This window comes from Rissa tridactyla, chromosome 9 (genome assembly GCF_028500815.1).
Source record: "Rissa tridactyla isolate bRisTri1 chromosome 9, bRisTri1.patW.cur.20221130, whole genome shotgun sequence".
Classification (NCBI taxonomy): Eukaryota; Metazoa; Chordata; class Aves; order Charadriiformes; family Laridae; genus Rissa; species Rissa tridactyla.
In genome coordinates this window covers 20,475,845-20,488,991 of record NC_071474.1, presented here as the reverse complement: position 1 = coordinate 20,488,991, position 13,147 = coordinate 20,475,845, and the positions used below count along the sequence as shown (strand labels likewise).

Here is a 13,147-nt window from a genome sequence, read left to right as displayed (position 1 = left end):
TTAAAGTCTGCCAGAGGACAGATCAAGGCCCTACACACCTGTCACAGGACAATCCCACCACACTTTGTTCCAGGTAGCTTGTAATCTGCAAAGAGAGAAGCGGGCACCTGGTATTTTTCAAGCTAAACCAACCTCAGCTTTTCCTTGGGGTGTTATCAGGACACATGACAGTTTACCACCATTGATAGGCACAACTGGTGAACAGACTGTTAAAATCCACTACTATTTGTCAAGGAGACCTTAGGCTCGTCTGTCCCAGGGAAGGGTTAGCTGACACCTAAACCTGTGCTCTTCAACAAGCCACAGGTAAAGTCACCTATTTGTCCTCACCAGAGCTAAGCTACATCCCTACTTAGATCACCATTCTCAGGCAGCTACAGATAGCTACATAGATTTAGACATGCCAAAACAGCTACACCAACACCCTTCCAATCGTTCAGAGCAACTCTGGGACCTTTGCTGATTCCTGTGTTCGCTCCCCACCTGGTCATGCGCTGAAGTCCCCAGCACTGCTGCCACACATCCCCCCGCCCCTGAGCACTGCAATGGGTCCCCCAGGGGCCTGAGCACTGCAGCACGGCCTGATGTGCGGTAGCCTAGGAAAGACACAATGAAAAAGTATTAGAAGTGAGGTGGGTGAGGCTGCGTCAGCAGCAGCAGCATCTCCCTCGGGTCATATGCTAGAAGAAGGAATGGTTGTAACACCATCATCCTCCCTTCCATTCCCCTTCCTCTATGCACTGTAACTGTGTCCATTGCTGAAGTCAAGGCGAGAAGGTGAAGGACGACTGTTGGACAGCGCTACTAATGCAGGTGTGCCCTGTGACCATAGAAGCTGCCACATCCTCCTCTCCCAGCAGATGGGAACACTCTGGTCACCTCCCCAAACATTTATCGTTCTGGACATTTCCCATGGTGACTGGTGGGCAGTATAAAGTTTAAATGGGTCAAACCTGCTTTCCCCACCTCAAATGTCGTCTTCCGCTTTTCAAACTTAGAAAGCAGAGCTATTTCTCTGCAGGCAACTGAAACAACAGCTGTGAGATGAGATGGGGCATAGGCCGACCCACGAGAGCAGAGGGGTACCTTCACCCATGCAGGGAGATGCTCATCTATGTTAGGTTACATGCCGGGAGCTGACGTGGCACAGAACATCACAAGCATGCGTGCACACACTGCCCCAGCTGTTAAGCAGCTTTTTCTGCTTACAGAAAATCCAGAGGGAAGCCAAGGCAGCTGCCAGCACTGTGCAGACAGGTGAAGCCCCTATAAATCCCACAATAACCCTAAACAGTGAATCTGAAAGAGGCAGCACAGACCTCAGCACAGACTTAAACGTCTACACACTCCTGCAGGGCAGAAGGGAGAGGGATTCACCTAGCCAAGCAACCAGGGATGCAGCAAGTCAGCCCCAGACCCTGCAGTCCACCCGGCTGACACTGAACCTGTGCAGAGCAGAGACCCCTCTCTCTGCTCTTTTCACCCAGCACCAACATTTTTGACTCTGTCCTGCTCTCACCCTCCTGCCAATCATTACTCCTCTCCCCAGTCCCTTCTTATCCTCTTGCTCACTGCCTGAATGCAACTGAAATGAGGCCTCCAGTACTCCCATCTCATAGCTGGCCTTATCTTTATGAGCAGTAATGACTGATAACGCTTGGCTCCCTCTGTCTCAGCCTTCAGCTGAATTATCCCCAGCACAGACAAAAGTTTTAGAAAGGATTTGGCAGTTCAGCTAGCAGCTAACACAGAGCACAGGCAGACGGAGGCCTCAGACTTGACAAACCCAGAAAAAGCTTTGAAAAGGCACATCCCTGGCCCCAGGGAGTTCCCTGAAGAACTAGATCTCCTCATCCAAGAAATGGTAGGCTCTGGTGCTTTCCATACACTGTGGTCACCTTATTCTTTTTTTAATCACAAGTGAAGCAATATACTCTTCCCTAGTTATGTTTTTGAAAACCACCACTGTATTTTTTTAAAGTTTACAGAAATAATTCAATCCATAGCAAATTTCAGAATGGAAAATTTCACCCAAAGTCCTAAAATTTTGAAAAACCTGACCTCCTAAAACTGTGGTTTCAAAATGGGAAATGCTATTTTTGCCTAACCCTCAGCAGCTCCACCTACATAATACATAGAACTGCTCCCAGTTTAACTTGTCAAAGAATTTTAGGGTTTTCTGCTATGATTTTTTTGCAAAATTTCAAAAATAAAAGATTTCTGGAGGAAATTAAAATTACGACATTAAAAATGACAAAAAGAAGGACATTAAAAATGTCACCTTGCAGGCTAACACGAATATGATAAGACCTCAGTTGATAAAAATACATTTCAACATTTCTACTTTTCAGGGTTTTTTACAGTAATGCTTTTCATTAAAAAAAAAGAAGAAAAGTGGTCATTCAAAATGTATTTTTCACTAATACTGTGTTTCAATGGCAGTGTGCAACCAGCCTTTGCCTCTCTACTAGTGAGGAAAAGCCTCTGTTAGCTTCCTCCCCATTCCCTACCATTACAAAACTCTTTAACCCTGACCAATCCTGTCTTCCATCAGAACACGCAGAAGTGCAAACACCACCACACACATGTACCATCTACCTCCAGGTGAGTTTTTTTGGGACTGTTTCTGCACCCCTGCATCCACAGTGAACCAGAAAGACCAGCAGCGCTCGCTTTTTATAGAGGGAGCATCAATACCCCAGACAAAGGTGGGAAACACTCTTTTTCCTCGCCACCTGAGTTGATTAAGATTTTATCTTAACGAATCTTAACAAAGCAAAACACCACTAAAATTGGCACATTCATTAAAAAGCAAAGGCTACGTAGTTTGTTACTGCAGCTCTTCTTGGATAGATGGTTTCCCCCACCCATACGAATTCTTCTTCTATGTAGTTCTGCAATGCAGTCATGGTAATGTGCTCTTATCACATCACTCCCCTTAGTCATAAAAAAAAGGAGCTCCAGGAGCTCCAGCATGTAATGTTAGAAACAAAATATCTGTGCATACAAACACCACTGAAAATTTCAGTAACTAGGCAAATTAAGCTAAAATACCTGTATCTCTTGATGCAACGGCTCTTTGCTGCCTCTGCAGATCAGATGTTTCCAAATTATTCAGGCTCAAGCACTGACTTTTGGGGAACATGAGTTATGATCTGACCTTTGAAGGTTTAGCTCATTTCTAGTTGGGACCAAAACCAAACAAACAAAAATCTCAGCTATAATGCTGCGTATACATGGAAACCAAGAAGGCAGAAAGGGAAAACATCTAGTCTCAATGCAAGGCAAAAAAATGTTTCCACAAAGGGTTAAGCTTTTCCAGAGAACTCGACCAAGCAACCGAGTTCTCTGGAAAAAAAGAAATAAAATCAAATGGACAGTAAAGCCTATTTCCTCCAAGCTAATAGAATTACAGAAATTACCATAAGAGCTTGTGTCTGGGGATGGAGTGAACGATGCTCTGAGACACAGGGCAAACATGATAAACAAGCTCTGTGCCAAGCGCAGCTGAGCTGAACCCAGTCTGATGCTCCTTCTCCCAGTGCTACCTCTTAACACAGTGCCAAATGGGGTCATCATTTATCCTTCCCCAACAGCAGGGTGTGAAGCACCTATTAGGTGCAGCCTCCTGTCCCATAACGCTTACCTCCCATCATTTCCAAAAACAAGGGTGGAACCCCACATTTTTCTTTCTCCCTCTCCTCCCTCTGCACAGACTGCCCCGATGTGTGCAACAAGCACTGCGTGCATGAGCCTTGCATCACCTGGTCATTGAAGGGGGGGGTAAGAAGTGACATCGAAGTTAACAAGGAAACTGATGGGCACCTGGGGAATAAGCCATTTTGCAAATCATGATTTTATGATCAAACTTCAAACACAACTCTCCATTGTCCCCCATCTCCTTTGCCCTGAACAATAAGGTTTTTGTGGGATCAAGCTGGGAACCTGTGCTCTTATTCCCCTTCCCAAATTTCACCTTTCTAATCCATGAAGGCAGGAACGGTCCAAAGACAGTTATTTTCAAGAGCTTTGGTCGTGTTTGGTCTCCAACTCAAACCCCTGGCTCTTGCCGGATCCCAGCTGCTATGTATACCACTCTGGGCTTAGATCCTGGCAACAGTTGTACATGACTTTAATTACTCCTGGGAATAGCACATCCTTTTTATACAGTCAAGCACCTAGCACATGTGCTTGCAAGATGAGACACAGGCAGGAAAAAACCTCAACATTTACAGCGTAATTGGAAATTCAGGTCCCATGGTCTCAGTTCACTGCTAAATCAAGCATCCCTAATGTCAATATCCATTTCAGCACAATTCAATTATAAGATTTTTATTAATTAAACTTCTCCTGGCAGGTTGGCATGAGCTTCTGATAGAGAAGGATCCTGTATAGCAGCTGATTGGACAAATCTTTAGCATTGTCAGATTACCAGGTACATTTATGCACCAGTTTAAGGACTTGCCTATTAGCCTTGCCAGAAGACTGCTCTTTGCCTACAATAACATCTGTTTTGCCTGCAATTTATTTGCTGTTTCAAGTGCTCTGACAGCCTGGGTAGCTAGAAAGGGGGCAGCACAGCAAACCTAATGGGAGCTCACTGCGCAGAACTGCGTTCAGGGTCCTGCCGTCTGCTGCTTCCAGGCATTTCACGCATCGGAGGAGCAGAGCTCTCTCTACTTCCTATGCTCATACAATCCTGGCAGCTAAGCTCATCTTCAACAGCCTCTGTCGACAGGCAGTAATTCATAACACCATGGAGAGCACGCACGCTCTCCTTCTAACTGCTGCTGTTTGCTTTTTCTGTCAAGGTGAGTGATCCTTAATTTGTTTATTTTTTGTTGATCAAGGGGGGGGGTTGAAAAGGTGAACAGGAGGTGGCTTTGGTGCAAATTATTTTTGAGAAGTGCTGAACCTCACTCCAAACTAACGGACAAATGTACAGAATCCCAGTACAGCTCTTTTTGTTGCATAGTGTAGTGTTGTGGGTGGTTTTTTTTTTGATTTCTCCTCGTAAATTAGTTAAGTAGTCCTGATTCAAGATGCCAAACAGGACACACAAAGCCATTTTAACATTAAGAAGAGAAAGCACCTCACACATAAAGGTGTGGCTTTACATCTTGTAGAGAAGACCACAAGAAAGTGACAAAAAAAAAAAAAAAATTAAACAGCTTTAAATATATGCTGCAAACAGCGCACCTTCTCTCTGTAGATATGGAAAGCACCAAAATATTTACCAAAATATTTAAAGAAAAAAAAAAAAAACATTAATGTACTTCTGTAGATACGGTGGATGCTAGATTTAATTAGAGTGCTGTTGACATGAAAAAGGCTGGCAATTTGTGATTGACTATAACAGACAGCCATTATTTCCCTAAAAGATTTGGGAGGATTTATTCCAGGAAGTCTTGATCGGAGAGATACAAGGTATCAATAAATATTAAGGGCAAGGCTAGCAGTTACAAAGTGTGAAAGACGTGTTAATTTTTTAGTTAGCAAGTTGGCTTGAATGATTTCACTAATCTGAAAATAAAATTGCCCTCCAAGTGAGCAGGAGAAGGAGAAAAAAAAAAGAAAGAAAGAGGTTTTAGCTGAAAACAATAGTTTCTCATGAGGGGGACCCTCTTGTCCTAGGGAGAGGGGAAGCTTTTAGAAAGACCAGAAAGTAACACCTACTTTGTGAAACACTATAGATCAGTCACCTGCAGATACTTCTGCCTCCTGTCTCTTTCTCTACGGTCTGGCAAAACATGAACATGTCCTTGCATATTTCTGTAGATTTGTATTTGGTTTTCAAAGGAACTGTAGAGTACATTCAACAGACTTCAGTTCTATGCCTTTGCCTAATTCAAATAGCGTCATACATAAATGACAAAACAGGCCTGTTTTTGTTTTTCAGTTGGAGTGCTTGAGGATGTGCCATCCAGAAGAGAGTTTAGCAGAGAGTCCCTAAAAATAAAAGGCCATTGGCTTTTAAATAGTGTCCAGCTGTCAGGATGGTTATTGCCTAGCTAGCTTAGACAGTAAAAACGTAGTGTGAAATCCAGGCTGTCACACATCATCCCGAAACAGTTGAAAGGTCTTGTTGTTTAAGAATTTCAGATCGCAGCTTTTCTGTTGGCCACAAGACACCATGAACAGCAGTTATCAGTGGCAAAACGGACAGTAGGAATATATTATAAATAAAAATTACCTAGAATAATAAATGGATAATTAGCACAATATTTTGAATGTGCTGTAAAGTCTTTGAATATAACGGTTAATCAATTTTTAATCCCTTTTTTTTCATATTTTAACAAGCAGGCTGTTATCATCGCTATAATCACGCAATCATGACTCAGGCTAGAAAGCAGAGTTCTCATTTCCTGGGAATCCTCCTTTTGCAAAATGCTCTGACAGCTTACGAGCGGCCTGGTCTGTCGGGTTACACTTTTCCCTCCCTCTGCCCCACACCCCTGCAGCTTCAGCAGGTCGAGGGGACTAGGCCTGTGCGGGCAAAGTGCTTTGGCACCTCCAGTTCTTCAGTAACTCCCTAATTTTTGAACCGATTTACAGAGAGGTATGTGAGAAAAACTCTGTTGTAGTGTCACCTTTCACTGCTTTTCGTCTCCAAGCCTAAGCCAATGCCAATCATGACACACAACTACCCACTTAGGTAGCGCTTGGCCTCTCCCCATACATCGCAGAGATGCCAGGCCATTAACACAGTCAGGCACTGACCCCCGCTCCGGCACCCAGACGTGGGGTGCTGCCGCCTTGGAGGCCGCTCATCCCACCATTCCCTCCGCAGGCTGCGGCAGCTCTGAGGCTGAGCACCGGCTCTACGCAGCCCTCTTTGAGAGCTACAACCAGTTTGTCCGCCCTGTCAAGAACGTCTCCGACCCCGTCATCATCCAGTTCGAGGTGTCCATGTCCCAGCTGGTGAAGGTGGTGAGTACCTGCCCCGACGGGGCGCCCGCGGCGAAGGGAGGCCTGGCGCCGCGCCCAACACCCCTCTCTTTTCTAGGATGAAGTCAACCAGATAATGGAAACCAACTTGTGGCTGAAGCACGTAAGTAGAGCTCACTGACAGCGCACACGGCACAGACTCACCTCCTCCCCAGCGCGGGAAGAGCCGTCCGCGGGCTCCCGGCAGCACCGGGCTCGCCAGGCCGCCCTCCCTCGGGGCGGAGCCGCGGCCTCGGGGCGCATCACGGGCACAGGCCCCGGGGCTCCACGGCGGGCCACCCCCTTCAGGCCTGCTCCCGGGCGGGAACGCCGCCTCCGCGCCCTGCCCGGCGCGCGGCTGCCCCCCAGCGGCGGCGGAGCGCCCAGGGACGGCCGGACCCCGCCGCCGGGCAGCTCCCGCCCCAGGAACCGAGCAGCCAGAAGCAGCGGCATCACCACCGACCCCTCCGCCTTTCTGCCTCACCCGCCCTGGGTGCAGCAGCATTTAAGTACGGGCCTGGCTCGGGGCGCGGCTGTTGAACTCCGGTTGTGGGCCGTCAGCTGCAGCCCTAACCTTCTCTCGCTTCATGTAGTCACTAAATGCTGTATTTTTGCCCTAAAGACTTCCAAAGAGGGATGCCTTGGCAGGCACCGACGCACAGAGGAAGCAGCTCAGCACGGAGGTCCCACACAGCATCCCTGGGTGCTGTCACCTCTCGGAAAGTGAGAACGAACCAAAAATGCTGACTTCACTTAAAAGGGTCCTTATGGGTTAAAAATGCAGTTACTCACTGTTGCAGTCAGCTTAATAACTTAATTCACGGCTTCAGCTTAATATTCAACTTTGTTAAATTGGGGTTTAACAAGCCCTAACGAACAAGGCTATTACTTAACTGAGCAATGACACCCATCATCACACCTAGCACCAGAGCCTCCCATCAATTTGTTTTCACCATCTCACGGACACCTGGCTTTTTAAGACCTAAGTTAGCTGTTATTAAAGTCCTATGCTCTCTGGCAAGAGAGTGTCTTATTCCCTCTTTCACCTTGTTGCAGGTACTGAGTAGACATTCCTGGGACATGGAGTCACACACATCTCAGTTGTACCTAGACCAACAGGCCCACAATCTCTATGGGAACACCAGACATACATGCTTGTTAAGGAAATATCTAATCATTGCTAGTATTCAAAATAAAACAACCCTAGAAGTGATATGACAACACTTGGTTTGAGTCTAGTCCACAGAATTTCAGTTTCTTCACAAACCTAACATAGACTCATTCCTTCCATAATTAGATCTGGAACGATTACAAGCTTCGGTGGAATCCAGCAGACTATGGAGGTGCTGAATTCATCCGAGTACCATCTGGCCAGATCTGGAAGCCAGATATTGTTTTATATAACAAGTAAGACTCTTGCAAATTTATCTTTTTAACTTGGGAAGGAGGAGGGTGACGTTACTAGCTTAAAAAAACTCAGCAGCAGGTTCACTAAATTAACTGAAAAAGCCTGCTTTTCAACACACCTGTGTCCCACATCTCCCTACTGCTGTACTCGCCTCTGTGCCACCTACATCAGCATCGCTGGGCAGGAGCCAGCTCCCAACCTGGAGCTGCAAGTGAGCAGGCCAAAGTGAACTTTGCTTTTCCACTTCACAAGCCTCTACTTTTACTATTATTTTTACCACTGTCTACAAGGGAGGTGGCAAGAAATTCCCTTAGACTGAAGAGTTGTTGTCTGTGAGTCAGACCTTTAACTGAAAAACACTGCAAATTATATCTTTTTAGCAGTTAAACTGTCGATTTGCCACCTTTCACAATAACAGTGTTGACATATAAAAGCCACAAGTAAAGTTTACTTTTGATGTCAGTTTCTGAGACTGCGAGGAGACAATCCATAACTAAATGGATCCCTCTGCTATGTAGGGAAGCAGTTCCAGTGAAATGGAGTTAGCTACACAGAGCCAAAACTTAGGTCTATGGAACAACAGCAATGATGCTCCTTTTCTAACTGTAGCCTTAAAACTTTAAATTACCTCTTTAGTTTTACTTTTTCATATAAACAACTGAAATCGTCACACAGATCTTTTATACTTTAAAAAACCCTCACCAGATACACTCCTTATCCAAAGATGCACCCCAACCCTAATCCCTCTTTGCATAATCACTACCTGCACTGTCCACAGAAGAGGTGGAAATACCAGTACTGCGGATATCCTCTTACCAGCCCCTGGGTTCTGATGTGCTTCATCTAGAATAGAAGAAAACAGTTCAGTTGGAAGGGACCTAAACGATCACCTAGTCGGACTGCCATTTGCGATCTCCTATTTGTAGTTCTGGATTTTGATTGCACTGTTATTGTAAGGGCCATGTTATTATAAGGGAGAATATTTCCTTTCAAACCCTCCATAAGTAAATTTATACAGCTGTTTATTTCAGTTTAACTATGCAAATTTATGATAGCTGATGACTCAAGTCCTGCACATGCAATTCAGCTCCATGTCATCAAGTGATTGCTGACTTTCCCCAAACAGATTAAAGACTTAATGTATATGATCTGAATGTATGAAACTACGTGTAGTTTCATTTTAATTTTTGTTATTTTTATTTGTTTTACAGTGCAGTTGGGGATTTCCAGGTTGATGACAAGACAAAGGCCCTACTAAAATATACGGGTGATGTGACCTGGATACCTCCGGCTATATTTAAAAGCTCATGTAAAATAGATGTAACCTACTTTCCATTTGACTATCAGAACTGCACCATGAAGTTTGGTTCCTGGTCTTACGATAAAGCCAAAATTGACTTAGTTTTAATTGGCTCTACAATGAACCTGAAAGATTACTGGGAGAGTGGAGAATGGGCTATTATTAAAGCTCCTGGGTATAAACATGACATCAAGTACAACTGCTGTGAAGAGATATATCCAGACATCACATACTCTCTTTACATCAGGCGTTTACCTTTATTTTACACTATCAATATGATTATTCCGTGTCTGCTGATTTCTTTTCTGACTGTATTAGTTTTCTATTTGCCTTCGGACTGCGGTGAGAAGGTGACACTCTGCATATCAGTCCTTCTATCTTTAACAGTATTCCTCCTTGTTATCACAGAAACCATACCTTCTACTTCCCTGGTAATTCCACTTATTGGGGAATACCTCCTTTTCACCATGATATTTGTAACTCTGTCTATTGTCATTACGGTATTTGTACTTAACGTGCACTACAGAACACCCAAGACACACACAATGCCTGTGTGGGTGAGAACCATTTTCTTGAACCTACTTCCCAGGATCATGTTTATGACAAGACCTGCCAGCGATGAAGAGAATAATCAGAAGCCAAAACCAGTTTTCACTTCTGAGTTTTCAAACTTAAACTGCTTCAACACTTCTGAAACCAAATGCTGCAAAGATGGCTTTGTATGTCAAGATGTGGCATGCAGCTGTTGTCAGTATCAGCGAATGAAGTTCTCAGATTTCAGTGGCAACCTCACAAGAAGTTCAAGCTCTGAGTCTGTAGATCCTCTGTTTTCATTTTCAGTTCTGTCACCAGAAATGAGAGATGCTATTGAAAGCGTTAAATACATTGCAGAAAATATGAAAATGCAGAATGAAGCAAAAGAGGTAAGAACATATTTTACTATTACTCAAACTGCAGATACCATGTGCCATTAGTGTTTTATAAGAAAAAGAGATCTCAAAAAAGCCCCCAAAAAAGTAAAGAAAAAAAAGGACACCACAGACCATTATTACATACAAGTAAACTACCCAAGTTGTATTACAAATATGTCCAGTTTTGAATGTAGATAATTTTGGGGAGCAGCTCTGTTACACAACACCCTATTAACAACACATACACTAAGTGAAGCATGTTAAGGTAACCAGTGCTAGGCAAACATACCTGAGTATACATCCTACAAGATTCGGAGTGAGGATATTCCAAGTTATAATCTTAATAGTGGAATTTGCTGACTCTATGCCTTTAGAAAGTTATATTCTTCCTCCCACAGCTTACGGTCAATAACAAAGAACACAAGAATGAATGTCCTTCACAGTGATGATATGGCTTATTCTGCTTCTGCTGCTGCAGAGTAAAGTGCTGTAGTTAAATGAGCCAACTCCTGCAAGGCAGGGTCCATCATCTTTCATAAAACTGCATCTTGATGCAATGAAAAAAAATTAAAGTTTTCTTTTTATCATGTTCCTCAAACATACTAAGAGCAGTAGCCATGCCACCACAAACATCACTTGATTTAAATCCTCTCAGTATGGCTTTATTTATTATCCTCTCAGAACTTTATTTAGAATTAGTTGGTATAGAAAATCTGGGCTTGTTTTGGTTTTATTTAAGTCTGCCTTAACAAACAAGTTGTAAGCTAAAAAGTGCAAAATTTCAAAAGCAACAAATGCATTATTCATTTATATGCATGACAACAATCAAATTTCAGTACTATGTAAGAAACACACCAAATAGTTATATACCAATTAACCTTTGTCTTTGTACATACTGTGTAAAGACCAGTAGGAGCAGTCTGTTTCAGTAAAGTTTTCTGGACAAACCTGATCACCTAAGAATGTAACGGTTTTCACTTTCATTTTCGGTATACTGAAGAGAAGTTGTATCTCATGAAGTCCAGTGTCTTGGTGAACAACTTTTTTTATTTAAAGAAGGAGCTCTTGGCTTTGCCACAAATAGCATATTCAAATAAAGCTTCTTCAAGATGAATTAATGTGTCAACGAAGATGCAGATATGCAAGTTATGCATATATGAAAGACATCTATGTATAAAAAAAAAACCCTGTGCTTCCTGTATAAAATGGTACTAATTGCTAATGCAAGTTACTCATCTAATAAATATGCCTACTTGCTGTTCATTTATTTTTCAGATTCAGGATGACTGGAAATATGTTGCCATGGTAATCGATCGTATTTTTCTATGGGTTTTCATCCTGGTATGTATTCTAGGAACAGCAGGATTGTTTTTACAACCTTTGATGGCTGGAGATGAAATGTAAAGATCAAATAGTATGTTGTGAAATCAAATAAAACTTTTGCAAACCAACTCTGCACCCCTACCCCAGCACCTGCTGTTTTTTCTATGTGTAGTAGAATAAGGATCTCTCTTGGCCTCAACTTTGCTTGACCAAGAAGGCTTTGTTAAATATGTGAAAAAAAAATAATTCTGAACCTTTATAACAGCTAATCTCAAATTAATATGAGCTATGCTTGGCAGCTACTTTTAGCAATGACTGGAAAAGATGTAGGTAGTATATTAAACTTTATAGGAACAGTTTAAGAAGGGGTTGATAAAGAAACTGAAGATTGCATGAATACTCGGAAAGTCAAGACAGGTTGAATACTTTGGGCTACTAGATTTGTTTCCACGAGTCTGGTGCCAAGTCTTTTCAGATCATGACAGGATCTTCTGGGAATAAGCTCATACTGCGTTCAATGAATGCCCTCAGGAGGACGAAATGCTTTAGGAAGCACACATACCGAATTGCTAGAATGCAGACATTGCCACCTGGTGTATAAACTGACTCAGTGGGAGGAAAGGACCATGGGCGGGTTTATCACAAAAGGAAAACAAACAGGTAAATAATAAATGATGGTAGTAAAGCAACCATAACGTAAATTCCGTGCATCCCAATACTTCAGTGTATGAGAAGACTGTCAGAAAAAACGAAGCTTTTCAAACCCGATAATGTTTAAAATCATGTACAAGTAAAACACATACTAAGATGCATTCTGCAGGTTGTGCAAAGGATGAAAACACTTTGATAGGATAGTTTGGATAAAAAAGCATCCTGTTACAGCAAAGTGTTTTTTGACAGGGGAAGATACAAAATAGTACTGTCAAGAATGCTAATGTTGCTTCTTAGGCATACCTTTTTTTTTTTAGTCAGTAACTGCACATAATTTAAGAGCATGAATAAAGAATGCAACAAAATATTGTAGTGATAAAATATTGCATAAAAATATAAACTGTTCTCTCTGTATCAAACTGGAAAGTTTTTGGAAATACAGTGTATCAAGTGATGTAACATTTATGAAAATAAAGAGAATCAAGCTGTTGAAAATTGCACACTTTTTTCCATTTATTTTGACCAAGTGACAAGAACCTATATAAGGTAGCATTAGCTACAGTTCAACACATTCAGAAACAAGTTACATAAGAAAGGTCTGTGCTTCTGCATCTATTAAAATTATTT

The 13,147-nt window shown here is 42.7% G+C and overlaps 1 protein-coding gene across 2 annotated transcripts; it reads left to right on the top strand.

Annotated features, from left to right (window-relative positions):
- The first annotated feature begins 4,599 nt into the window (after nt 1-4,599).
- CHRNA3 (cholinergic receptor nicotinic alpha 3 subunit) lies at nt 4,600-12,867 on the top strand. 2 transcript variants are annotated; one of them, XM_054215016.1, is made up of 7 exons: nt 4,672-4,811; nt 6,791-6,930; nt 7,007-7,051; nt 8,225-8,334; nt 9,547-10,382; nt 10,476-10,558; nt 11,822-12,867. In XM_054215016.1, the coding sequence occupies exons 1-7, from the start codon at nt 4,757-4,759 to the stop codon at nt 11,948-11,950; spliced, it is 1,398 nt and encodes a 465-aa protein (XP_054070991.1). In that variant the 5' UTR covers nt 4,672-4,756; the 3' UTR covers nt 11,951-12,867. The 2 variants fall into 2 exon arrangements, with proteins under 2 accessions (XP_054070992.1, XP_054070991.1); XM_054215017.1 differs by having other exon boundaries at nt 4,600-4,811; nt 9,547-10,558.
- The last annotated feature ends 280 nt before the right edge of the window (nt 12,868-13,147 follow it).

Bases quoted from the DNA above. Each gene is read 5' to 3' on its own strand.
- CHRNA3 (XM_054215017.1), top strand. From the start codon at position 4,757: ATGGAGAGCACGCACGCTCTCCTTCTAACTGCTGCTGTTTGCTTTTTC. The intron at 4,812-6,790 runs GTGAGTGATCCT...TTCCCTCCGCAG, and splicing joins TGTTTGCTTTTTCTGTCAAG to GCTGCGGCAGCTCTGAGGCT. The intron at 10,559-11,821 runs GTAAGAACATAT...TTTATTTTTCAG, and splicing joins TGCAGAATGAAGCAAAAGAG to ATTCAGGATGACTGGAAATA.